The 27,742-nt window shown below is 47.5% G+C and overlaps 5 protein-coding genes and 1 pseudogene across 5 annotated transcripts; 5 read left to right on the forward strand and 1 right to left on the reverse strand.

Annotated features, from left to right (window-relative positions):
• Window positions 1-7,444: 7,444 nt before the first annotated feature.
• Window positions 7,445-8,344, forward strand: LOC117864500 (uncharacterized). Its single transcript, XM_034748627.2, has 2 exons — window positions 7,445-7,782; window positions 7,862-8,344. The coding sequence occupies exons 1-2, from the start codon at window positions 7,458-7,460 to the stop codon at window positions 8,005-8,007; spliced, it is 471 nt and encodes a 156-aa protein (XP_034604518.1). The 5' UTR covers window positions 7,445-7,457; the 3' UTR covers window positions 8,008-8,344.
• Window positions 8,345-9,016: 672 nt separating this feature from the next.
• Window positions 9,017-10,777, forward strand: LOC140223369 (uncharacterized). Its single transcript, XM_072295137.1, has one exon. The coding sequence runs from the start codon at window positions 9,542-9,544 to the stop codon at window positions 10,685-10,687; it is 1,146 nt and encodes a 381-aa protein (XP_072151238.1). The 5' UTR covers window positions 9,017-9,541; the 3' UTR covers window positions 10,688-10,777.
• A 3,645-nt stretch (window positions 10,778-14,422) lies between these two features.
• On the forward strand, window positions 14,423-15,778 carry LOC117862757 (stress enhanced protein 2, chloroplastic). Its single transcript, XM_034746269.2, has 2 exons — window positions 14,423-14,879; window positions 14,995-15,778. Exons 1-2 carry the CDS (start codon window positions 14,559-14,561, stop codon window positions 15,262-15,264), a joined length of 591 nt encoding a protein of 196 aa, XP_034602160.1. The 5' UTR covers window positions 14,423-14,558; the 3' UTR covers window positions 15,265-15,778.
• A 1,189-nt stretch (window positions 15,779-16,967) lies between these two features.
• Window positions 16,968-17,336, forward strand: LOC140223514 (transcription factor MYB80-like). Its single transcript, XM_072295361.1, has one exon. The coding sequence runs from the start codon at window positions 16,968-16,970 to the stop codon at window positions 17,334-17,336; it is 369 nt and encodes a 122-aa protein (XP_072151462.1).
• Window positions 17,337-22,626: 5,290 nt separating this feature from the next.
• LOC117864865 (transcription factor MYB80-like) lies at window positions 22,627-23,838 on the forward strand (annotated as a pseudogene).
• A 1,281-nt stretch (window positions 23,839-25,119) lies between these two features.
• LOC117865305 (uncharacterized) lies at window positions 25,120-27,656 on the reverse strand. The gene is made up of 10 exons (XM_034749469.2): window positions 27,444-27,656; window positions 27,268-27,363; window positions 26,980-27,054; window positions 26,727-26,795; window positions 26,488-26,564; window positions 26,082-26,170; window positions 25,875-26,004; window positions 25,612-25,702; window positions 25,439-25,504; window positions 25,120-25,345 (listed from the first exon to the last, which is right to left on the reverse strand). Exons 1-10 carry the CDS (start codon window positions 27,567-27,569, stop codon window positions 25,226-25,228), a joined length of 939 nt encoding a protein of 312 aa, XP_034605360.1. The 5' UTR covers window positions 27,570-27,656; the 3' UTR covers window positions 25,120-25,225.
• Window positions 27,657-27,742: the final 86 nt, after the last annotated feature.

Below are 27,742 nucleotides of genomic sequence, written 5' to 3' on the forward strand. Positions count from 1 at the left end.
TAGACAGAACTGTAGGAAAACTTCCTGGTTGGAAAGGGAAGCTCATGGATAAAGCTGGAAGAATTACACTTGTCCGATCAGTGTTGACAGCAATGCCTTTATACTTCCTCACAATTTTCTCTATAAAGAAATGGGCAGCAAAGAGAATAGATAAAATCAGGAGAAACTTTCTATGGAAAGGATCTGAGGAGGTAAGTAGTGGACACTGCCTGGTGAAATGGAAAAGAGCTGCACTGCCAAAAGAGCTGCGGGACTTGGTATTCTTGAACTACAAACATTCAGTAGAGCACTGCATCTGAGATGGCTGTGGTTTGAATGGACAGAAATTGATAGACCATGGGTGGGAATTTCGCCCCCATGTGATGAAATTGACAAGCAATTATTCAGACAAGCACAACTATAACAATTGGGAATGGAAATAGAGCAAAGTTTTGGCGGTGCTCATGGCTGCAAGGAAGAGCCCAAGAGACATAGCACCACAACTTTACAAGTTAGCCTGGAGGAAGAACAAAATAGTAAGAGAAGACATAACAACATAACAGATCACAACTGGACCAGAGGCCTGTGGAGAATGAGTACAGGAGAGGAAATGGTAGAATTTGTCATGCTCTGGGATTTGGTGCAGAATGTGCAACTCAATGACCAAGATGACAAGATAATCTGAAAATTGATTGGGAATGGTTCCTACACTTCTAAATCAGCATATATGGCACAACTACAAGGAACATACAACTCCTTTGACAGCAAAGCTATTTGGTATGCTCATGCAGAGGAGTGGTGGACAAAGTCCTTGAACAAGGTCATCGAGAAACAAAGAAAATCAGTGGCAGCTTACCTCATGTACACTACATGAAATATATGGAAGGAAAGAAACATAAGAGTTTTTGAAGGCAAAAGTTTACGCCCTGACCAGGGTGGTATGCAGGATCCAGGAAGATATCAATATGAAGAGGATGGCATGTGGTAACCTAGAATTGGGTTAGAGATATCTTTAGTCTTTAATGTCATTAGTCAAGTCATTTTGAGTTTGAGATCATCAATTTACGTAATATCGAACTTATTGTAAACCGCACTTTCTATCTCCTTAAATGAATCAGCAGTGCTCCTTCCTTTCTTCTTCTTCAAAAAAAAAAGAGAAACTCTTATTGATACACAAGCTGACTGTATGATCAAGCTAACAACGTAGATCCACGCTTAATATACACTTCCTCTCTCAAAAAGTGGTGTTAGCAGCTCTTTAGGTGAATCTTGCACATATGAGCTTAGTGCTTTAGGAATAGCAACTAATAAAGTATCTCCTGATATAAAATTACTAGTGCTAGTATATCAACTCATGATATGGTTATGTACACGCTGGCAATTTTAAGAGATAAGTATTTTAAAAAGGCATAAATATTAGAATCTCTCTATATTTAATAATATAATAGTATGATGCATGGTGCGCTGTTGGCTTAGTTTCTAATTAATATGTGAGTTGGGAGATGTTCAGTCCATCGTTCTCACACATTGGAGCTCTGATAGTTCAAAAACCTACAAAAAGGCAGAGTGCTACATTTTTGCACTAGCATCTTTGAAGCTTTGTAACTAATCGTGAAAAGTAACGCGCTACAAAAAATAGGCATTGTGGTAGCGTGTTAAGGGCCTGTTTGGTTCTTTAGTCTAAAGTTTAGATCTTGTCACATCGAATGTTTAGATACTAATTACGAGTTTTAAATATATGTTAATTATAAAACCAATTGCATAGATGGAGGCTAATTCACGATACGAATTTATTAAGACTAATTAGTCCATGATTTGACAATGTGATGCTACAGTAAATGTGTGCTAATCATGTATTAATTAGGCTTAATAGATTCGTCTCGCGAATTAGCCTCCATCTATGCAATTAGTTTTGTAATTAGTCTATATTTAATACTTCTAATTAGTACATAAACATTCGATGTGATACGGACTAAACTTTAGTCCGTGGAACCAAACACCCCCTAAGTTTGTGTGAGGTATGTGCACAAAATCAGTTATAAAATTGGAGTTGATGAGTCGTAGCTAGACTCTGCGAACGGGACTTTGGTTTTTCTCCATTTTTGGCCAGCCTCAGATCAGCAATGGTACGATGGCCAAAGTGGTGTACCCACAGTTTTTTTTTTCTGGTTCCAAAGTTCATTTAGTCCACGTACTGATAGCAGCTTTTCTATTTTATTTTTTACGAATGAAAGAATGCAGCAGATACTGGCCAGCAATGGTATAAATTATAATATAGCAGTGCTAGTACTGCAGCTGATCAGCCTTATTATTACTTGAATAAGAAAAGATGATGCGATTGAGAGCCTAATTGAGGTGCTGTCCAGTCGCTGACCATATGATACACATGCGGGCCGGGGTACCACCGACACGATCCGATTCGATCCGATGCGACAAATGCAACGCACGATCGAAGCACCTCCGATTCTGAATATCCTCCCACACGCGACGTCGCGTGGGCATATTGCTGGTGCGGCAAGCCTGACGTGCTTCGTGACCTTCTCCTTGGCCGTGTATAAATCGGGTACTCGCTGATGGAACGAGCACTCACCAGTCGCCACTAAAACCATCAAGCCAGCCAAGAAGCTTGGAGAGCTCGATCAGAGTCTCAGACCCGGTGCGCGGCGCAACTACTGTGCAATAGCAAGCGCTTAGCGCAACTCCACACAGCTCGCAGAAGCTCCCATGGCCAGCTTCGCCTCGCAGCTCAAGGACATGTTCTTTGGCCTCGTCGAGCGCGTCACGGGCTACGGCGCCTCCCGCGCCGAGGCGGATAGGGTTTCCCGGACTGAGGAACGAGTGCCTGTGGTGCAGCCCCACGAGATCAGGCCAAGAAGCTCCGTCGATCCCCCCGTGTCAGGAGGCTCACAGGTTCCGGTTAATTGATTGATGTCGAGGGCTACCTGGCTGAAACATCGCCTTCGCTACACACGGTTCCCGGGCTGGCGCTGCTGGGAGGATGACGCCTGCCGGCAGGTGCTTTTGCTCCTCGTTGTGTGCGTCCCAGCCGTGTGCAATCCTTTTGATTTGCTTGCATGCATTGTGATCAACTTAGCGTGTTCGTCTTGTAATTGCATTGTATCCCCTCTGAGCGTGTGGGCTTGCTATATCTTCTTGGCGTCTGCCGTGCATGTTTCTCGCTTGGGCTACTTGTAATGATAATAAATGTTCATGGAGTTAGTAATTTGAATATTTGATAGACCCTTTCTCAAGCTTCCAGCAGTGTATCAATGAGGCTGAGCTCTAAGCAGAGGGCGGGCTTCAATCTTCTTATTGTCGGATTTTGTTCAGTCACAAGCAGGTCCGTCATCAGCTTAGTGTCTATGGGCCTTGGACGTTTTTCAGTCAGTGCGTATCTATATATAGTCTCATTTTACAGTGAGTCTGCCTGATGGTTCTTAGTCCAAGTTGGCATCGTGCTAAGTTTTTCTGTAATATCTGTTTCTTGATGAAATATGCCAAGAACTCAACGTAGAAAAAGAAATGAGCTTATGTGGGCCTTTGAAAATTTTGGTTGGTAGTCCCAAGTAAGCATCGTGAGGAAGCACCGTGAGCCCAAAGGGGACGCAACGGAACGAACGGGAGCTAGAAAACTTGCATCTAAATGCAGCTTCTCAGCAGACTGCAGAAACCTCAAATGTACCGGAATCTCCACAAGTTTGAAATCTCCATAAAAAATCTTCACAATATCAAAATAACCCCGTAACAAGACTTTGATGCGGAGTCTATTTGCAGCCTTTTAGGCTACAAACTTGGATGATGCCACTTTTGCTTAAATTTCCATTTCTTTGTAATTAAATGAAAAGTACGTGGAATTATTTGAAACATAAAAGTATTTTCTAGGTATAATTTAAATAACGATAGGTTATAAAATAAATGGAGTGACCACACAAGATGAAACATGCAACCACAAGAACTAGATGGGCAATGGTCTTAGCTGATTAAAGTAGGGTACTCCAGCGGCCTGTACTGTTAGGTTGAACTGATGAGGGGCTTGGTCCACTGGAAAGTTTGGCATGGCTCGATGAGGGGTCTTCGGACCTAGAGCATGGTTAATCGCACGGGAGAACCTATATAAAGGCTTTATAGTGTACCTAGCCCATATACATCTCAGCAATGTATGAAGGGATTTGCAATCCCTGACATTATTAATGGGCAATATGACTCATTGGTAAAATTGTGCAACCTTTGCGTAGTGTTAAAAACTGTTATAACAACGAATCAATGATGCTCATGATCAAGTTGGTGTAGTTATAAGTGGGTTAACCTTAAGTTGATTTTGATTGTGAAGTCTCGCAACAGTAATAATATATTTAATTACTTAATTAAAATAAAATCTTCCTTGTGATTAAGCCGTACATATCATATATAGTTTTCCACACTTATGGAGGTCATCTACGCGTGTTCACTCTTCCTAGGGATATGAAGAAGAAGAAGCCATATCATGAAGATTTGGAATACTAGGCTAGCGTACCCTAATAAGTTGACTGCCTTCCGCTGAAATAGACTACTATGTGTAATCTATTATTTTAGACCTTATGATCGTTTTGTAAATAATTATATGCTTCATAATGGGTATTGTTATGTTATTAACTGAGAAAGTCACTATATGCATGAAAATTTAATCATGGATATGTATATATATGGACATCACTCGGTTTTATCCTTAATAAAAAAGGGACTTGAAAAGGAGTTTTTAGGGCCCTGCCCCCTATGTTGGCGCTTGTTATAGGCACATTTTAAGTGTTGTTTTGGTGATAACTCCGTACTGATACGATCACGTTGTACTGATACGACTTGTTAGATCATTATTAGTCACGTCATCCGTTGCATCATACTGTCATCACACAGAGTGGATGAGTACACACTGGCACTATGGGCAATCACCAACCAACCATGATCAAGAGATTAGCGAGACATACACGATGTTTACAGGGGGAGCGCGCGCAAGAACTTTCGAGTCGGTCCTGGGCCGGAAAGCTAAGTTTTGTTTTTTGAGACCCGGCCGGAAAGCTAAGTGGTAGGTGCTGTGCAGGCACGCGCGCATGGGCCTTGGCGCCTTGCGGCCTCGCCAGACGGTAAAGGCAACGCCAGCAACAATCAGTTAAGCTCGGTAAGAAGTTTAGAGTTCAGACTTCATACCGGTGGCACGTAGTAGTGGCTTCACTCTTCACTGTACGTAGTAGCTGGTGATAACTCGAGCGCTCTTCCATGGCCAGCATTGCCGCGCAGCTGAAGGACATGCTCTTCGTCCTCGTCGAGCGCGTCACGGGCTATGGACGTGACGAAAACCAGAAGGATTGACTTATATGTTGACTATCCTCGTCGAGCGCGTCACAGGTAACGTATACATTGACTATGCATGAGGTGACACCCTGATGAATTTGAGAAAAGGTCTAGCTGAGATCGAAAACAGTAGGTTGAGTTAGCTGTTTGACGTCTCCTCTTTACCTACTGCAGGTGCAAAAGAGGCCACTCGGACTGAAGAAGTGGCTGCGGTAGAGCGCGTTGTGATCAGAGCATGAAGCGTGGATCCCACTGTGTCTGCAGTGTCACAGCCCGGGGTGGTTTAGGTCATTGTCTTTGCAGACTGCAGGGTGGTTCCCTGCCCTTGAGATGACATTGCTCTGTGTCCGTGTGCTTAAGCAATGACATTGCAAATGTGTGTCCCACTTGCTGTAATCCTTTTTATTTCGTTCATTGCAATTCTGACGCTGCTAGCGGTCTAAGTTCATTTCATTCTACCGCTAGCGATCCAAGTTGTGTGTCGTGTATGTTGACCGGACTTGTAATGTTCATAATAAGGCACTTCCAAACTTTCTCCAAGTTTAACCGTATTTCCCCTAGCATGACTCGCATACCTGTCCGCTAACATATGCCGCATGTATAACCGCGAGAGCGGCAGCTAATCATCGGGTGCCCGTTGGCAGACCTCCCCGTTGAGGAAGCTTAATTTTCTAGGACCATGACACCATGTCTAGGGTACTTGAGAATATAGATGGAAATAAGGCACGAGGCTCGTGGGCTAGCCCATGGCCCGAAAATTTGGCCCGGTACCAGCCTGGCCAGGCATGATCTTAGCCGTGCTCGGACTGACCCGGTCCATCCTTAGTGCCTGGCCTGGGCTGTTGCGTCAGCCCGTGGGGCGGGCTGGCCTGGCACAATTAACGGACGGCAGTTGTAATTTGTATATGTGTTTGTATGTGCATTACCTCTGAATATCTATGTTTGTATGTATAATACGTCTAAATTTTTGCCTTCGAAAATTTAATTTGATGAAGGATTTTTTTAGCTAAGCCGGGTTAGGATGGGCACGATGGGCCTTCATGGGCCTGATGGGCCATCAGGCCGGCCCAGCACGGCTAATAGCTCTTAGTGTCGGGCCTGGACCGCTGATTCGGCTGATGGGCCGGCACGGTTATTATCTGGGCGCACCATGGCGGGTCTAAACGGGCCAGGTCAAACCGTGCTCGGCCAGGCCAGGCCGGACCGCCCGTTTGACTATCTATACATGAGGATAGCTGCATGTGTGCATTATGACCACTTTGCTCTTAAAAAAAAAATAGAAAATTTAGCAACAAGTGTTACAAAATAAATTAATTCATATAATGTTTCTAAAAATTATATAGATAAAATTCTCATTTATAAATTATGTTCTGTAACAAGAAAATATATTAATTCCTTTTAGATTGAAGTTATTTAAATATATTTTTTTCAAAAATTTATAGTTATACCATTTTCTAAAAATGTGTATAAATAACAAAAGAGTTATGAAATACTCTCCCGTCCCAGAATATAGCTATGTTTAAACTTTTTCAAACTCAAACCTTTTCAATTTTGACTATACGAATAGTAAAATAATCATAGAAACTAATAACGTAGAAATGATGTTAGTAGACTTATCATGAAACCAACTATGTAACCTCTGCTATTTGAAATAAATTATTTTTAAAAATACTTTTAGTCACAGTTAGAAAGATTTGATTTGAAAAAAACTATACGTAGCTATATTTTTTGAAGGGAGTAAGTAAATTTTACCTTGCCACTTTAGATCACCATGACCAAGTGATGAACACATCATCGATGTGGAGTAACGAGCATGATGCCCTGTTTCGAGGTCGAGGACAGGTAGAGGGACAAATGACTCGATTTCTCATGTGGCGCCCGTGACTTGGTAAAGCAAAACAAATATATTAATGCAATTTGCTGGTTTCTCACTGACCACACTCTGCATCATTCCAGGAATATTTGCTCGATCTGCCAGCCATCGTATCATACCACAGAGATGTCTATTAATATACGCTGAAAAGTGCCAAGCAAGTGGGCAAAGTGCCAAGCAAGTGGATGAAGAATAACCGAGCTGCTCACCAACAATATGATACATGTGAGAATGTGAATGCGTACCGCGCGATCAGAAAACTCCGTCGTGGGTCTGAGAAATGACGCGGTTATTGAACAATGTCTCCTCGCCCGCGTGGGCCTCCAGTGACGCCGCGCCGTGTATAAATGGGGCGCTCGGGGATAGCGAGAGGACTCACCAGTCGCAGCTCAAACAGCAGAGCAGATCGTATAGCTCAGTAGCTCGTAGCATCAGCGGCTGCTACAGAGCGTTAAGCACACAGCTCCGCAACTCCCTCAACCAACTGTTACGATTAGCTAGCTCCCATATGGCCAGCTACTTCGCCGTGCAGCTCAAGGACATGTTCTTCGGGCTCGTCGATCGCGTCACGGGCTATGGCTGGAGCGAAAGCCAGGATGGTGCAGGTAAGTGTTCAAGCATTATTGCTGCTCTGAAAAAGGGTGGTTTTGAAGCAAGTAGTTGATTTCTTCTCACTACATGCAGGTGCACAAGATGAACCCACCAAGTTGGCATCTGCAGAGGTCTCTCCGACTGAAGAGGAGGTGACTGTGGTACAGAACATTCAGATCAGACCAAGGAGCAGCGCGGATCCCTTCGTGTCAGGTGGCACGAAGCCTCAGGTTAACTGACATGATGAAGCTAGGGACCTATAGAGATTAGTCGCAGTCGCAGACTGACTCTATACGGTGTGCTTGCATGCTTACATGGCCTTAGAAGGAGATGTCCGCTGGTGTTTTTAACTTTTCAAGCAAGGATGTGTATCACAGTCCTTTTTCCGTTATGTATTTTGATCAGAGCGTGTTCGACCTCTTAGTTTTTAATCCCTGTATGAGTGTGTGAGCTTGTTATCAACTTGTCATGTTTTGTTGGCTCATGGTCGAGCTTGGTATTAGGTTCTCATTGTCTGTATCATGCATGTTTGTTGATCAAACTTGCAGTGCTCGTTAATAAAGCATGCATTAATCAGTTCGGTCCTTCCTTCAGCTTAAACAGTGTATATTTAAATTTTCACAAAACTCCTGCCTTATTAGTTGTATGTGTTCTATTTACGTGATTAAACAAGCAAACTCATCTGTTCTATTGATACGAGACGCATCCAATCCAATACCCATTATAGTAGGATCACTAACAGAATCCAGAATTGCCTTTGCGGCCAAAAATCGCCAAGTAATATACCAAAACCGCCAAGAAAACAAATAAAAAAAAACTCATCTGTGTTCGATCTATTGAATGAGAACATGTTGTAGTCTATTTGCAAAACAAGTAAAAAAAATGTAGGCTACAGCCCCTTTACCACTCCACAAGAAATGAAAATAGTCACAAAGTTTCCAATAAAATGATTGAATATCATCCTTTCGAGAGAGAAAAATTCAACAACAATGATACAAACTCCAGTCTACCGTGATAACATTCTAATTTTGGGCACGGTATACGCATTGAGAATAGAAAAGATGGTAGTAGTGGAAAAGGATTCCTAAAATGAAAAGGGAAGCATAATAAAATAAAGTGCCACTATTCACTGAGATGTACACATTTTAGTGTCTCCCTAATCTCCATATATGCTGCATTTTAAGTAACTAACCATGCAGCTTCTCGGATGTTTTCAAGAAAATCTGTGTTACTCCTAGAGAAGTGATAGTGTATTAATATTGTAGCACAAGAAAAAGAAATCTGGTGACGTAGACTTTGAGAGTGGATAAGGAGAAATTTGGATTTTTCGCCACTCTAAAAAGCAGTGTCTTTCAGTTTCGACACTAATTTAAAGATTTTCGACTGTTAGGGCGCCTGATCATGCTGCGCCTGCCACTGACAAGCCAACGGAGAAGGTCAAAGCTGGGCCTCGCCGTTCCCTTCGGCCCATCATCCCCAATGTCCGAATCTCGGGTCTAGAGTGGAAAAGGCCCATGTAAGTGCTCGCGTGTGAGTTGCGTGCGTGATGCGCTCAGCTGGAGATAAAACAGCAGCGCGGCGCCGATGTGCGCATGTATGCAAGAACAAGATTAAAACTCATCTAAGCTTCGTCGTTCCTCCTACCTTCTTCTTCTTCCTCATTACCAATCCTTTCCACTACTCGGCTGCTAACATCCTGGTATCAGAGACACGATCCTGGATCCCCTTCCTCCCCACCACCACTTCACGCGTCTGCAGAAACGCGCAGGAGCGATGGATCCCAACACCAAAATCCTCCTCGACGAAATCCACAAGTGCTTCTCCGACGAACTCCACAAGCGTTTTGCGGAGAGCGACCTCAAGTGGGAGCATCGTTTCCTGGAAGCGGAGCGCCTCCATGGTGACCGCATCGTCAAGCTCGAGGCCGCAGCCAAGGTGTTCGAAGAATGGCGCCCCCAGGTCGACGCCGCCGTCGATGCCGTCAAGCTTGAACTCGGCAAGCTGACTCGCCATTGGGACCGTTCCGTACGCGACTCTGCGTCCGCGGAACCCGGTCTCTTCCCCACGCCTCAGTCGGCGTCCGAGCGCCCATCTGCTTCGGACCTCACCGCCGACGGCCCTCATGGGCACCGCGTCGATCACATACACCGGGATGATGGGTATGGGTCAGTATTCACCCATACCTCAATCCCGGTCAAGGGTGCGTCTCCCATCCCCAACCCTACTTTTCCTCGTTCGCATTCGCGTCCTTATGGCAATCATCAGGATGATTTCTATCAGGATAGTGTGCATCTTGGTAAATTACCCAAACTACAATTTCCTGTTTTTGAGGGCGACAATCCTAAATTGTGGCTATCTAGATGTGAGGACTACTTTGAGATGTACCGCGTCGATCCTAAAATTTGGGTTAAGGTTGCTGTCATGCAGTTTGAGGTATCTAGTGCCGCCGCTCGTTGGGCTTTATCAGTGGACAGACAGTTAAAACGGGTTCCCTGGACTGAATTCAGTGTTATGTTAATTGATAGATTCGGGCGAGACCAACAAGAGCTCCTAATCCGACCATTGTTTCACATCAAGCAAACGGGCACTGTTGCCGAATATGTTGCCAAGTTTACTGAATTAATAGATCAGCTCATAGCTTATGGCCACTCTACTGATCAACTGTATTACATCACTCGTTTTATTGATGGCTTACGTGATGATATCCGCTCCACTGTTCTAGTTCAGCGTCCTTCCACTCTCGATACTGCTTGCACTCTTGCTTTGCTGCAGGAAGAAGTGGCGGATCCTTACAAACGACGGGATTGGCGTCGTCCTGAACCAGGATTTCCTCCAAGACCTCCGCCAAGGGGACCATTACCTCTGCCAACCCCTCCCCGTCTTGACCATTACCTCCTTCCTCCCAGAACAGGTCGATGATTCCTTTTGCCGTTACCAATTTCCCAAAAAATGAGAAGAATTGCGACATACACCCAATACCACACTCACATCATGAGGTAGTACGTACGTTCCATCCCTAACGACAACACCACACACCAACAAGCACACGATGCGATCGATCTGTGATGAGGTCCATTTTGAATCATGCGTACTGGTCAGAGAGCGTGGACGTCACGCGTGCATGTCTCCCATGCACTTCTGCCTGTTTTGGGGCCAACTCATGTGTGGACCCGATGACTATAGTAGGACGGCAAACGAGACGATTTTCTCATGTGGCGCCAGAGACTTGGGACAGCAAAACAAGAAGATCATGTCATATTTTAACAAACATAACAGTGCAATTTGCCGGCTCATCTCCCGCTGATCTAAAGGCAGCCATCGCGTCGTAGGACAGTGGATATACTCGGAGCAGTTGATGGAGCTCCCTTTACATACACGAGAATGAAGAAAAAGATTAAAGTGATTAAGAATGCTATCGAAAGCATTATTGAGGTGCTCGCCAAGACGCCAACCATATGATAAACATGCAGGACGACGACGATCCATCCAGAGACTCTGATTACGGTCGCGGACATCCTCGCATGCACGCGCGTGATGAATCATGGTGAGTGGGTGACCCACAGTCCCACACCACACCTCGATCGGCAGTACCCACTAGTAAGGCTCTATTTGACCCTTGAAATTGAATCCATTCTAATAATTATAATTTAGACATAAATTAATTAAGCTAATATAATTGTACGTGAAATATATTTGTATATTATTGTTAGCCATATGAGAGATACTTATGGGCTGCATTTCTGCTACATTGAAGCGAGTCGAAGAGCGTGCTATAAGAATTGAATTCCATTCTAATAATCATAATCTATAGAATTAATTTCCATCTCCCACCCTATGAATTTAACATAGGCTTATATCTAAACTTTGGAAAGTTGTGGAATCCCACATTCCAAGATAAATTAGCCTATTCCATTAAATAGATTCCAATTTCTTCAAAATGAAGGGATCCAAACGGGTCTAAATGGTAAAAATTTGGTCTACCATTACTGACGGATGAGCCCTGTTCAAAATCAAGGAATTGCACAGAAGAAATTTAAAAATTGGATGGTTCAATTTTCCAAGTTTGCAACCCCACGTAGAACTTCAGTCCGTACGGGCCGATGCATAGCTAGCAAAAAACCAAACCCAGCAACTTTTACGGCATGGGCCAAGCTGCAAGGCCGGCCGAGTCTATCAAGTACGGCCCAGTATGGGGGCATTCCTAACTGTGTTTTTGGGCCATGTATCCATTACGGACAACCTCAGCCTAGCCCGTGCTGTATTTAATGCGTCACTTTGCACGCTGGAGTACTAATTAACTTAGGAAAAAGTCCTATTTGGCCCCCTTGAACCATCGGCCAAGTCCTCTTATCCACCCTTAACTTAAAAACCGTCCATTCGGGTACCTTAATCTCACAAAACCGGACACCCGACCTCCCAGGCCCGATTCCAACCCGGTTTTGTCTGAGTTGGATCCATGTCAGCTCCACGACCCTAATCCTACATGGCATGGACCCACCTGTCAATGTCTCTCTTCCTTGTTGACCCACACATCGTCCTTTTCTCCTCCGCGCAGAAGGCAGAACAGCACCTCCGCTGCCGTCTCGCACGAGCGACAAAGGACGCGCGCGATACCCTCACCCACCAGAACGAGCCATGGCCAGGATGGCCTCCATAGCCTCGCCACTGCCAAGTTTCTTCTGGACCACCTCGACTGCTGGACGATTGGAGTTGTGAGCTACGTGCTTGTGTTGGACGGATTGGGGAGAGGACATGTATGAGGCTTCGGTGGATGTAATTTGAAGGGGCTGGTGAATTTCTTGCTCACAGAGATGGACAGAGGAGGGTGTTGGAGATTGGTGTGTTGCTGACTCACTGAAAAGAAATTGGAGCTTGAGATGCTGGCGTGCTTGGCCATGGGAGAGGAGAAAGCAGGCATGGGAGACAGAAGATATGACGAAGCGTCTCGCTCAGGTGCGTGTGCCTCGGCCTTGACCCGAGGAAGATTGGCCAGCCTGGCCATGCCCACGGCGCACGCCTCCAGCTGCCATATCCTCGGATTCGGGTTCTCACCGTTCGTCGCTGGGGTCCACTTTTTTTTAATTGTTGACATGTCAGTGACAATACATAGACATATCGAAACAGCTGCCAGGTCACTGCCACATAGGATAAAACCATGGTGGAATCGGGTCAAGGAGGTAACGTATCCGGTTTTAATAGCACGAGGTGACAGAACGGACGGTTTTCGATTCTAGGGTGAAAACGTGGACTCAGCCTTTTAATCCAGGGAGGTAAATAAGACTTTTTCCATTAACTTACCATCTCACAACACAAGCATATCACATTGTGGATATACGGAGTATTATACAATATGTACTGGCATCACGAGCTACAAAATTGTATATATATCAACTATTTAATTTTCGCGTGTTTTCTTACATGCATATGCATGCTATATAGAAAACACACTAGAATTTTTTTTCATAGATAAAATATAGTTAAAGGGGTGGAATGGAACACAAGGTCGTTACATGTTATCCCAGAGACCCGGACGTGTGCACAGGACCTGTGAAGCTTTGGCTATCACACACACATACTAGCAATATCTACAATATATACGTTTTCTATTATATTTTTTCTCTGTTTGAGATGGGGATGGTTAGCCTCGTACTCTTTCTTCATTCATCCGTCGCCAGGTGTTGTACTGTATTGCTATCAATTATCGTGATAGATACTGAGCTAGCTTTATTCATTTTTTCCACAAAAAAAAAGAGAGTACCATTTGAACACGATCGATCTAGGAGCGTCCCTGATGCGTCAGGTCCCGTTCGTTTTTCTGGACCTGGAGCTCTGAAAGCTCACAAACATCAGAAAAAACGCGTGCTGCGCGCGTTTTGCTGCAGGCTGCAAAAAGGTCGCAAACTCACCGTGAATGCGTGAAGAGCTAGCAGCCTAGCAGGAGAGGCGACTTGGACAGCTTGACAACCAGTTGATGATTTCTGGACAGGAACCACAGCTCCTGTAAAAGCTATAGCTTTGCGGCCTCAAAGTTCCGTCTGGTCTCTGGTGCATCACGAAGCCTCGAAATTGCCCCTTGAACTTGAAGCTATGAACAGTTAATCTAAATAATATCGCGCATCTCGATCCAGAAATTTGCGTACAATCATAGTGATCAAACATGGAACAGTTCCAGATTCTCAGTCATAGTCCACACCTGATCACCAAACACGTATGCCGAATGGCCGCTCTCCCAGTACGCAGGACGAACGGTAGAAAGGTCAGAGGCAAAGCGAAAACCGTCGGATGGGGATCGGACGGCGCAGAAGTGTTCCGTGATCCTGCCGCGCCGATAGCAACGGCTGTGTCCGAGAACGCCGCCACGTTCGCGCGCCCCACCCACGGCCCCACGCCACCGCCTCGGCGAAGGAACGGTGGCGTGGGCCGCTGGAACACACGGGAACGCGACAATCTTGCGGCCGCGCGCGAAGCTGACGGGAGATGATTCCGGGCTCCAGCCTCCAGGGTCCATTCACCGCCAGCCGAGCGCACCGGCGCGACGTGTCGGCGTGCGGGCGTCTCGCCGCGGGCCCTCGGCGGCCTCACGAGGCGGGTGTTCACCTTCACCGGGCGGTGAATGGCCGCGTCGCCCGCCACTCGCTGTCCCAGACGGACATTCAAAAAGGGTGGCCAGTCGCCGATTGGTACTCACAGTCACAGAATCGCGATCGGATTCCAAGAAGCCGAGTGAATCGCAGCTCGTTCAAATCCGCGGTGCCGTCCAGAGAGAGAACGCACACGGACGAAGCCCGCCATGGCGGCTGCGGCGCGCGCGATCGTCTGCGAGATGGCGCCGCAGAAGGTGGCGGCGGCGGCGTCGGTGCCCGCGCCGCCGAAGAAGCGCGACGCCGGGAAGGTGGTGCTCCAGCCCCGGCTCTGCACGCTGCGGTCCTACGGCGCCGGCAGCGGCGTGGTGACGCGGAGGATCCTGGCCGGGGAGGAAGAGGGGAGCGGGGCCGCGGACTCGGCCGGCGGCTCCGGCGCCGCCTCCCCGTTCTTCGCGTCGCTGGCCGACTACATCGAGAGCTCCCGCAAGAGCCAGGACTTCGAGACCATCTCCGGCCGCCTCGCCATGGTGAGTGATGAGACCCCTCTGCTCCTTCCTCCCTTCTCCTTGTTCAGACGTGGCTCTCAGCTTGCACATGTTGGACTTGGATGCATGGTCTGATCCGGTGCTGGTGCTACTGCAGGTGGCGTTCGCGGCGGCGGTGGCGGTGGAGCTGACGACGGGCAGCTCGCTGTTCAAGAAGCTGGACGCGATGGAGATCGAGGAGGCGGCGGGGGTGTGCGTGGCCGTGGTGGCCTGCGCGGCGGCGTTCGCGTGGGCCTCCAGCGCGCGCAACAGGATCGGCCAGATGTTCACGCTGGGGTGCAACGCCTTCGTCGACTCCCTCATCGACAACATCGTGGAGGCGCTCTTCTCCGAGGGCGAGCTCCAGGACTGGTCCGACGACATATGAGTATGCACGTTTATACGCATAAAGACTAGGTAGAGAGTACTGTATATACGTAGAGTATGAGCAAGTATTTACAGATAGACCGAGCTGTTGAGATCCGCATATTTCGCAAGCTTCGTCGTTGCTGCACAACGGCAAGCAAGTTGATCTGAATTTTTGCTCAGATTCAGACATGGATCTGCATCCCAGATTGCCAGACGTGGATCATGTTCCTGTTGTTCTGTGATCAGAAACCTGCAGCCTGCGTAGGAACCCAAGCAGAGTGCCTTTCTGCAGTCAGGCAGTCCTGCAAGGTTGTCAAATATGTAGATCTCTTCAGAGAAATAGTATACCGGGGAGGATCAGCCTTCAGCCCCTTAAGTTAACTGTACCTACTATTAGACATACTGAGATTGTAATTAGTGACTAAAGCATGTAAGCAAGACCATGTGTTTTCTTCAGGAGTCAAATCTGGAGTGTTGACTCTTGAGATTATATTACGATGGAGTGGAGATAAATCTATACGCTGTGTTTCCTATTTGTCCTTCGCTCCATTACTGTGTGGTATGTGCACTGAATCTGAAGAAATATCGTCTGTAATTCTGTATCGACAGAGCTACAAATTGACTTTCATTGCATTTGCTTGGAGCCTTTTATCCATACCATACTATCACTGGTCAAACAAGAGCCTTTTATCTATATACAATATTATCAGTGGTCAAACAATGCACACCCAAACCTACTCTGCCGAACAGAATTGGAGTTTCAGATAAGAGAGCCCATTAGGCGTGTAGTTACAGTACAGAGCAAAAATCACACCAAATCAATAAACTGTTGGCATTAGTACATGGACTTGAAAGGCAACAAGATTGAGGTGCATATGGCTACTGGCTACAATCATGCAACATCACTCAGTCCAACCACTCAAGATCCCCAGCTCTCCCAGGACCAATGGTTAGTAGCTAGGATGCCCGATCTCCTTAATGGCCATGAGGCTTTGCTTGCAACAAGAAGCTGATAATTTGCTACGTCTGCGTCACAGCTACATTTGTCAACCAATCAAGCAAGCCAATAAACATGACCATGAAGCTGTATTGACAAGTGGCCTACAGTGTTGCACTGAAAACACAAAGAAGGCGAAAGTTTGAAAGCCCACATTCTGAGGCTGCTACCTGGAGTAAAACCAATGGCAAGTAGTTCACTACATCTCCATGTTGTGGTCTCAAATTTCCCATGAGGCTTAACAATTCCGTACATCTCATCTTTGAATCTTATCTTCAGAGCCTGCTCTTAGGGGAGAACTACTGATAATAAACCACAGAATGTTCAGAAGCTGTAGACAACTAGCATTCTCCCACGATGTGCAGAATTATTTTGGTTCAATATGGAAGCTCACCAAATTTGGAGATATACCTCTGGACAAACACTCTCTATAAGTTCAGAACCTTGGACTAAAAATAGATGTCAGAGTTGTCCCTCAGCAAACAAGCAGTGACGTTTGCCATTTGGGCCAATCAAAGATCTGAACAAAAGCCTTTATCAGTAGTCGAAATTCAGCAATTACAAGCAGTGGCCGGAATCTGATATGCTATCCCAATTCCGGTGAAATCAAATGGGCTAGAAAGAATTAGATATGAGAAGGCAGAGGTATGCTTCAGATCAAAGTTCAGAGCCACCGACAAGCAACAGCAGCCGCCCTGGCCCCTGGGCGCCGGCCGACTGACGACATGCCCGAGGGGCTGGCGGGGATGTACACCGCGTACAACCCCGCCGCGCACTGGCAGGATGAGTTCCGGTACGACAGCGGGGCGGTGCTGGAGTACGTCCTCGGCGGCGGCGGAGAGGCGGACCAGGGCACGTCGATGTGGAGCCACCAGAGCTTGTACAGCGGGAGCTCGGGCACCGATGCGGCGCCCAGGCCGGCGAGGGCATTGCCGGAGAAAGGCAACGACAGCCTCTGCAGCAGCGGTGGCCACGAGGAGGCGAACAACGTCAAGGGCGACGGCTCCGACATGTCCGGCCTGTTCGGATCGGACTGCCGAGAGCATCTTCGTCTCCTCCCGCACCGCGGAAGACGAAAGGGACACCGAGCCTGACGTTCAGCAGTCCTCCGTGTGGGCTCGTCTGACGTTCACGTTCTTGCCGTTCTCCGAAGAGCACCCACCATCCTGAGCCCACTGTCCACCTCGCCGGCGGCGAAATCGACACCAAACGAATGCGAGCGCGCGGGAACAGCAGATTCTGATATCTGACAGGAGACGTTTATGTCCTTGCTACTCCAAATACAAGCTCGAAATAGCTGAGAATGCTAACAAGGCATAACTCTCGAGAGTCTCGACAATAACCTCATATACTTGTCAGTAAACATCATGTGTCGTATTTTAGAGATTCAGTCGAAGATGCGATGGACAGAGAAGACCGGCCTTTTTCATGTTAGAGCTTGAATTTAACATCTTTTTTAAGTTTTCTTCAATAACCACGAATCCGATCATGTTATGACACTCAGGTCACATTGTAATCAGGAAGCATTCTCTATTGCTTCAATGCAACCCAACAGACTGGCCTTCTGCGACATTGCCGGACATAAACGCTTCATGGGCTACTTTGCTGTTCTTCAGAAGTGATTCGGCAAACAGGACCTGCAATGCCAAAAGAACGCCATGAATGAACAATCGAACATGTAAGTTACGGCATGGTTCTGCTTCTGCTAGTTCAAGGGAGATGAACGGATGACTTACTGCCCATATGGTAAGCTTTTTTTTTTTTGCTGATCTTTGCTAAGTTGAGGCTTAGTTCTCTTTATGAACCTCTATAACTATAAGCAAACAGGAAATTCTTCAGTTTTTTGAAGATATCGCAAAGAGAATGTGACATATGATAAATTCGTAAAGAACCTGGAGGGTCAACTAACCTGAGGAAATTTTGTAGTTGTCAGTAGCTTGCTCATGAGTAGAGATATATCGCTGTAAGGATTGCTGGGCTCTGAACGCATCGAGTTACTGTTTGATACCGTCGGTAACTAATTCATGCGAATCCTTGCGTGTCACTGCTACGTGCTTGCGTCTACTTCACACGGTGCAGACTGCAAAAGAGGTGCTGAGTCACCCACACAGCCGCACGCGGGCCCCACCAGGTGCGTCGGCCGTGTGCGCAGAATATATCGCCCTCTTCTAATCGTTTCCCTCTCCATGTCGGTGCCTCCGTTGCTCTGCTCGCCGCCAGCGGTGCCGCGATGACGGCATCCTATAGCTGCCATCTTGGCCTCACTCTCCGCTCTGGCGCCGTCACCGGGCTCCTCGGACCCCGGGCTCAGGCTCAGCGTCGTGGCCATCCTTCTCCACCAGTCACAAAGAAGGCAGCGGCAGTTCACCTAGTGAGCCAGCTGCACGCCGAAGCTGCCGCGCTTGCAGTGGAGACGGCGATCAGTCGGTGGGGCAGGGTAAAACAGCAGCGATGGAGGCTGAGCGCGTTAGAGCCACTACAATCGTTGTGATCCTCTGGTTCCCCGACTGGGCCGACGACTCCGGAGAGGGCTTCATCGCCGGATCCAGCCCGCGGCGTTCTCCTCTGCCTCCTTGACCACGCCCATCGCCATCTCCGCCGTAACCAACACCGGCGATCGCTAGGTTAAAGCTTCTTCTATCTTTTCTCTCTCCCCTCCTTTCTCCTCGGCACCTCCGCCTCCCTCGCGTCAAGCTCAGAAGCCCGCGGGGCGTGGCTCGATTCACTCACCGCCAGTGAGATTCAAAGCCGTGCAGATGGGGCTCCGGCGCTCCGCGACGGAGTTGGCTGGGCAAGAGATGTGACGCCATGGCCGATCTCTGCCTTCACTGCCGCCGTGCCGCATACCCACGCCGCTGGAGCACCGGCCGCCGTCCTTCTCCTCACCCACTCCTGCGTCGCCAGCACGTCTCCACCTCTCCCTCCCATCGTGGCCCTGATCGGGAGTCGTTGTCTCCAAAACAACAGCGGCCTCGCTGGCCAGGCTCTGCCCACCTCGCCTCCATCTGCGTCTCTGCTTTGGGCCTGTCGGAGCTGCCTGTTCCCCACATCCTGGATGCCTCGATTCACAGAATTATAGTAGGACTAAGTAATGGTTGCCAACTCAAGCATCCTGCCTTCCTTCACTTTCCATTTATTTCTGCTGTCATAGGATCTGCATAGTATAGAAGCTTTTCTTTGACTTGAAATACATATCCTTAACAAAAGCACAAAAGTATCACTATATTGCTGATCAGGGAAGGAAATAGTTCCATGACCATTATTTATCCACACCATCTTCCAAACTGTTGCTAATCGTGATGCGTTCGTGCTATCAGCCATGTGTTTTTGCAGCTATGTTATGAATAGAAGTTTTCAGTTTCCCAATTTTATCTTTGCAGTCACCGTGGTCGAGCACAAATAGTGGACTGCATGTCAGGTAGACAGATAGGTGGTCATGGTGTTGGGGATCGGGAAAAAAAACAGTTACCCTCGAACGTCAGTCACAGTCGTGGGAAACCTTTAACCTTGAACCTTGAGTTGTACGTCAGATGCTAAAAAAACACTCAGATGCTAAAAAAACACGGAATCTTTCTAGTCTCGCGGGTTAACAAAACTCAGCTACCCTCGAATGACGAATGACAGTAGTGGGTTCCAAGTTTAACCTTACACGTCGGTAGCAAGGAAAGTGTAACTCCTTTTTAACCTTCGCATGCTCTAAGAAAGCATCTCGAATGGTAAATCTTGGAATCTCGCTCGAGGGTAATAATTGACACCGGCAAAAACTAACACCAAGTGGGTTAATCCTCGAGTGTTCGGAATCTTACCTGAACACTGAGCTTTCATACTTATATTCCTTACTCAGGGATGAAACTCAGAAGGGAGCCACTCGAGGCTTTCATACTTATATTCCTTACTCAGGGATGAAACTCAGAAGGGAGCCACTCGAGGTTAAGGTCTTTCGACAAGACTCTATGAATCAGAAGCCTCAAGGCTGGGCACTCGGTTTGGGACGCGGGTGAAGACTCGAGGCTAAGCGCTCAGCTCAAAATGAAGATGAAGTCCCGAGGTTAGAGGGCAGAAGGTGTGAGAAGCGTGACCACGTGGAAGAGTTCGATTTGTACACGTTTTCTTCAATGTCCTTTATGTACGGTATATCCTAGAAATGCAGTGGTTGAGTAAGGATATTTTTGAAATGTAAAGTAGGTCACTATAAAAGGGGAGCCCTACCCTGCTGTAGAGGGGATCAATTTTTCCAATTGTGAATATTGTTCCCATTGTAACTTTAAATCTGTTTGGTGTCAAATTCCTTTTTGAGACCAACACATGGCATTCCAAATCTAGAAAAAACATGCCTATTATGATGTTACCTTTGCACCTAATTGTTTCAGTTGCTCAGCAATGTTAAGACTATTGGCATATGTGTTTGATACAGCATCGGAATGAGCTAACCATTTTTTGCATCAGTTTAAATAATATGCTTGGATTGCGCTCAAATTCATACGATTGCAGTTCAATGTTGGTAGATTTGTTTCATGGGTATATTTTTTCAAATAAATGTTATATGATACTAGCTGAAGGGTTAAGATTTTCAGAACTTTGTTTCCTCCAAACTACGAGGGAAACTGAAAAATGATGTGGTTTAAGCGCAATGTTCCTCTTTCCAGCATTGTTTTGTATCCATTCCAATATACAACCATCTCCAAAATGAATGTATGGTGTCATTATTTGCTCAGTTAGGATCGTCGACCTTTTTTACACCCTTTGCATTGACAATAGACAAATATCCATCAATTTCTGCTTAGTTGCAGTTGCGTTGCTTGCGTCTAATGTGCATTTCCAATCACAGATCTTCTGATTATGTGCATGCTAATCTCTGTCATTCGTAGGCAGCTTCAGCCAAGGAAGCAAGCACGCAACTTTGTACTAATGGACTTTGATATGATCACAATAAAGAGGACACAATAATATATCATGGCAGCTTAAGTGCACGCTGCGACTTAAGTTTTTTGCCTGGCTACTTCTTGTCTATCGATTGAATACAAGAGATATCCTTAGAAGATGACATTTCAATGTCCAATCAGGGGTCAATTGCGCCCTCTGCTCCTCTGGAACTGAAGAAGATACAGATCATCTCTTTTTTTACTGCCCTTTCGCACGGGACTGCTGGTCGGACCTTCACATTACATGGACAGGCCAAGAAATTCATTAGAGGATTACCACTGACCGACAGACGCAAAACCACCGCATTTTCATGGAAATATTCATCATTGCAGCTTGGGAGTTATGGAAGATGAGGAATGCCATCATATTCGACGCAGCGCAACCCAACCGCAGGCTTTGGATTGTGAGGTTCAAAGATCAAGCGTCCCTCCAAATGCATATGCTTAGGGAGGATGCAGGCTTATTTTTGTTCAATGGCTAGAGAGACAGTTTTGTAAAGTTAACTTAACCTCCCCCCATCTCTTTCTCTGTAAGTATCTCTTTTTTCTGTGTCCTTTTATATATTTCTGTGTCCTTTTATATATATGAAAATGAAGTGCTGTGGGGAACTCCCCCACAGTTTTTGCCTTAAAAAAAATATATCATGGCAGCTGGCATAAGTTTTACTTAAGTGAACCTTCACTGTGATGTACTTTTACTTCATGCCTATGAGTCTATGCTGCAGTATCGTTTCTGCTGATGTGTATTGTTTTGGATAATTTGAGTTTGCATTCCTCATAGGATATCCATTATTCATGTACAAGAATCTATGGTCTCAAGTCCAAAGAGCAGACAAAACACTAATACATTTGTTCATAGGATACGGAAAATCATGTTTCCTTACAGTTGATTGGTACGGTGATACACGAACTGGTTCGTTAATTGCGTTAATCAATTAGTACATACTGCCAACCTTTGTTTGCAGAGGATCTCAACCTGCAGCGTAGAGCATTACCATCATCCTATACCTATACGGGCGCGGCGAAGCGCGCGGATCGTCCTAGTATTTATATGATCCTGGTGATATTTGTGCAGGTGTGCGGTGCAGTGATCAAATTCACACTGTAGTGTCCAAAGAATATCCCTAGGCCAATCAAATAGGCGACTGAATTTACAGGAAAGCTTGCAATTCAGTAAATTTCAACTGCAGATATAGTCTTCCTGGGACAGGAGAATCACATACCCAAGAAGTGAGCAGTTTCGTGCCTAGCTATTCTCTCCTGGTAGTCAGGAAAGACTGCAGAAAACGCTCCAATTGCTGCTTGCAGAAGACTACACTGATAGTATGCGTGATTAACATGGGTTCGTAATTAAACTGCAACGTTTTGCCGTTTGGGCCAATGAAAGATTTGAACAAAAGCAAACGGTAAACGTCATCAGCGTCGTCAGGGCGGTGCACTGCCCGAAGCGGCGGCGGCGGAGATGGGGCGCGTGCGCGTCCCGTGCTGCGGGAAGGACAACGTGAAGCGCGGGCAGTGAACGCCTACATCACGCAGTACGGCAAGCGCAACAGGCGCCTCATCCCCAAGAACGCCGGGCTGCAGCGGTGCGGCAAGAGCTGCCACCTCCGGTGGACAAACTACCTGCGGCCCGACCTCAAGCACGGCGAGTTCACGGACGCCGAGGAGCAGACCATCATCAAGCTGCACCCCGTCGTCGGCAACAGGTGGTCGGTGATCGCGGCGCAGCTTCCCGGGCGGACGGGCAACGACGTCAAGAACCACTGGAACACCAAGCTCAAGAAGAAGCTCTCCGGGGTGGGCATCGACTCCGTCACGCACAAGTCCTTCTCCCACCGGCCACCTCATGGTCATGGCCGAGATCGCCACCACGCTCGCGCTACCGCAGGTCGCGCACCTCGCCGAGGCCGCTCTAGGTTGCTTCAAGGACGAGATGCTCCACCTCCTTACCAAGAAGCGCCGCACCGACTTCCCCTCGCCCGCCGTGCCACCCGACATGTCCATAGCCGGCGCCGCAGGCCGACGACATCTCGAGCGCATCAAACTGGGCCTGTCCCGCGCCATCATGAGCGAGCCCGGCGCCGCCACCGAAAAGCAACAGCAGCCGCCCTGGGCGCCCGCCGGCCGACATGCCCGAGGGGCTAGCGGGGATGTACGCCGCGTGCAACCCCGCCACCCACGGGCAGGATGAGTTCCGGTACGACAGCGGGGCGGTGCCGGAGTACGTCCTCGGCGGCGGCGGCGAGGCGGACCAGGGCGCGTCGATGTGGAGCCACTAGAGCTTGTACAGCAGGAGCTCGGGCACCGATGCGGCGGCCGGGCCGGCGACGGCATTGCCGGACGGCCGGAGAAAGGCAACGACAGCGTCGGCAGCAGCGGCGGCGACGAGGAGGCGGACAACGTCAAGGACGGCGGGAAAGGCGACGGCTCCGACATGTCCGGCCTGTTCGGATCGGACTGCCGTGAGCATCACCGCGGCCGAATCTCCGGAGGACCCGCATGCGAGAGATGGGGCTGTTAGGAATAAACCCGCCACGGTGTGTTCATGGTGGCGTGCGAGTGTGCCGTGCCATGGTGTGTTCGTGGTGGCGCGTCTGAGTCAGGTCGTGTGCATGCGTGCGTTGCAGTTTGTTTGAGTCTGGTTAGGTCCATAGGTTCAGGTTCAGCTGCATGTCGTGTACATGCGTGTGTGTAGGTAGTTACGTAGCAATCGCTAGTTTGTTAGTGGACGGAGTGGGTCGTGTGCGCGGGTGCCGATCTGCATGAAGATGGCCACGTTGTCCGGGAGAGCGAATGGCTCACGACGACGTTGTGCATGTCATGCGGATCATGGCAGGAAGGCCGGACGTGGAGGAGTGCTCCTGGCAAGTCCGTGGCCTATTTGTAGCCCCTGCGCCCCTCTGTTCATTTTGCCGAGTCCAGTGAAATACAAGTGCCGAGATACCGGAGCTATCGGCTCCACGGCGTTCGTCGCCGGCAGCAAGAAAAGCTAGTGTGCATCCCTTGCATTTTTGTTGCGAGCGTGAGATAGAGAGCTAGTCATCGTTTCGTTCCTGGTGGTGGCCAACAGGGGCAGGGGAGGTGCGCGTATTTCACGGAGGCAAGCGCGGGATGCCTGGCGGCGGGGCTAGCAGAAGTCGCCGGCGGCGGCGGGACCTCCCCGGACGCCCATGTCGCCGAACTGGAATATTTGTGTAAAGACCATATTTACGACCACCCCCTAATTTGGATCGAGATTAACAGTCGCGATCAAAATATTTATAAATAACCCCCTAATTTGGATCGTGATTAATAATTGCGATCCAATATTTTCCATTTAACCCCCTATTTCGGATAGGTAATTTACAAAACTTCCCCCCAGGTGGCCTTCGCGCCGTCCTCGTCGGCTCTTCCGCGGCCCATAGGCCGACGGCCTCCGCCTCCACAGCCGCCAACCTCCCCGCCTTCCGCTTCAGCCGGGAGCGCAAGATTCACCCCATTCATCGCTTTGCTCAGGCACCGCTCTCCACTCCTCTGCTCGCTAAAGGTCTCAATGGCGAGGAAGACGAAAGGGATACCGAGCAGGCGAGCACCGTTCAACAGTCCTCCGTTTGGGATCGCCTGACGTGCTCACCGTTCGCCGAAGAGCACCCACCATCCACCGCCCACTGCCCACCTCGCCGTCGGCGAAGCCGACAACCAAACCAATGCAAGCGCGCGAGAACCACCATTCTGCCTTTGTCTGTATGTCATCGTGTAAATTTCCCTCGCTTTCAAGGACTTGACTTCGTGTGATCTGAGATTCTGATATCCGAAAGGAGACGTTTGTGTTCTTGCTACTTCAAATGCAAGCTCTAGCTAGCTGAGAACGCTAACAAGCCACAACTCTCGAGAGTCTCAACAATACCCTCATATGCTTGTGAGCTTGTCACTAAACATAATATGTCGTATTTCAGAAATTCAGACGAAGATGCAATGGGAAGAAAAAACCTTTTCCTGTTAGAGCATGAATTCAACATCTTTTTAAGTTTTCTTCAACAGTCCCAAATCCGATCATGTTAGGGCACTCAAGTTCATTGCAATCAGGAGGCATTCTCTATTGCTTCAATGCAACCCAACACGCTGGCATTCTGGGACATTGCCGACATAAGTGCTTCATGGGCTGCTTTGTTGTTCTTCAGAAGTGATGCGGCAAACAGGACCTGCAATGCCAAAAGAACGGCATCAATCAACATGTAAGTTATGGCATGGTTTCTGCTTCTGCTAGTTCAAGAGAGGTGAAAAGGATAACTCACTGCCCATCTGGTAAGGTTTTGTTGCTGATCTTTGCTTAGTTGCGGCTTAGTTCTGTTTATGAACCTCTAGAAGCAAACAAACAGGAAATTCTTTAGATGCAGTTTTCTAAAGATATCACAAAGAAAATGTGACAATATGGAACTGGGGAGGATAAAATAAATTCGTAGAGCACCTGGAGGGTGAAAAGGTCTGCTGATTGACCTACAACTTTGTCATATTCTAGACCTTCAGCTGCCAGTCCTGCCATTGAAACTACTGCTAACCTGAGGAAATTCTATAGGTATCAGTAGCTTGATCAGATTTATTTGATCCTGGCGATATGCAGGTGTGCAGTGCAGTTATCAAATTTACACTGTAGTGTCCGAAATAAACAGAACTGCAGAAGTACACAAAATATGAAGTAGATTATAAGTATGGAAAAGTTAAAAGAGTTACCTGTCTAGTTCCTTTCCATCAAGCTGCCCACTGTATATTAGCTTCTGTAACTGCTCATCTATCAAATTAACATGTTCCTTTCCGATGTCCAAAGAATATCCAAGGATAGGGAGGCCAATCAAATAGGCGACTAAATTTCAGAAAAGCTTGCAAGTCAGTAAATTTCTACTGCAGATATTGTCTTACTGGGATAGGAGAATCCCATACCCAAGAAGTGAGCAGCTTCATGCCTAGCAATTCTCTCCTGGTAGTCAGGAAAGACCGTAGAAAACGCTCCAATTGCTGCTTGCAGAAGACTGCAACGACAGTGTGCATAATTAACATGGGTTCATAATTAATCTGCAACATGGAAATTACTATAAAAAAATGAGCACCATTATGCATTGGGGTCCAATTTTGTAATGTTAGTGATATCTTGAATGGTCAATGCATTGAGTTAAATGAACATTTGATGTTCTTGATTTTTTTTCCTTGAGGCAGTAAAAGTTATTTAAGGACACTACTCTTGCCTCTTTCATGTATAAGCACACTTTACTCCAACAGATGATGTCATCACAGAAACTCATGCATTTGAATTGCTAGTCAAAAATTGCAGAAGCGAAGAGAAACGTACCCTGGAGCAACGCTTCCGACAGCCAATACGATCAATGAAATGCTTCCAATCAAATAGGGAACAAAGAAGCCCCAATCCTGTCACAGATAATTTCAGAAGATTTAAACCTTTGCTGTTTTTTCATTTAGACATCAAAACCAAAATCATTTTTGCAGGTACCCATGACTTCAGGTCCTCTATGCTCAATTGCTCATCTTATTTGAAAGTACATAGAGCTGGTGTCATGGAAATAGTAATACCCCAGGGAGCTGGCCTGCAAGGACGGCTAAGAATCCAGTGGTACCGACAACCGTAAATAAAAACGCTGCCTGCATGATGATACCAAAGAAACTGCAGAATCAGACTCTGAAAAGCGAGAGATATTTAGCTCTGAATGATGCTACAGTAGTGCATATGAACTGCTTGTTCCAAAAATTTCACTAAAACATCATGCTTTGCCTCAGCTAACAAGAGAACAGCATTTCAATTCTGAAAGAGTGGGACAACACTTACATCATTTCTAACACTTGGAATTGCCAAATTCTCAGCATTCTTGATTCCAAGGGTAGTGAGTTCCCGCAGAGGTGTCTGTTCCACAGTTCCAGTTCAGAATGCAGGTTCATCAGTTACAAACAATCAGAGCCAGACAGAGACAGTCAAAAGACCCATGCAGCCACAACGATAAAAGACTACAGGATGCTTGCACCAGAATTGCACGAGCAAATGCAAATGCATGGCAGAGTTATGCCCTGCAAACATGTGGTGTCTGATCATCGATGCTTCAGAAGGCACTGCACTGACCGTGCGACGCGACACGTACGGCTGCGAACTCCACCGCTTGGCCCAGCCGAGCTCCCTCAGCTGGTCCAGCGCCTGCTTCACATCATCGCTGCTCTTCTGCAACACTACCCAGCTCAATGCGTCACCTCATCAAATTAATTGATCAGGAGTCAGAAGCCGTTGCGACCGCCGCTCACCTTGTCGATGGCGGCCTGCAGCGCCTTGAGGTCCACCCCGGACGCCGCCGAAGAGGAAGCCGCCGCGGCGCGCCAGCAGCGGCGTGGCGCGGTGGTGGGTGCGACGAGCACGGCCACGATCGCCATGGTTCACCCGCCTTCTTCTTCCCCGCGCGACCGCCAACGGAAGGGGATAACACAGTTCAGAGTTCAGAGCCAGGACACGTTTCGTCGTGATCTTCTGAGGCGTAACTGTTGTGCCACGCCGAACGTGCTGTCGTGTCCCCTTCTACGCCGGAAAATGCTACGCCACAAAAAAT

Source organism: Setaria viridis, chromosome 7 (assembly GCF_005286985.2).
Source record: "Setaria viridis chromosome 7, Setaria_viridis_v4.0, whole genome shotgun sequence".
Taxonomy (NCBI): domain Eukaryota; kingdom Viridiplantae; phylum Streptophyta; class Magnoliopsida; order Poales; family Poaceae; genus Setaria; species Setaria viridis.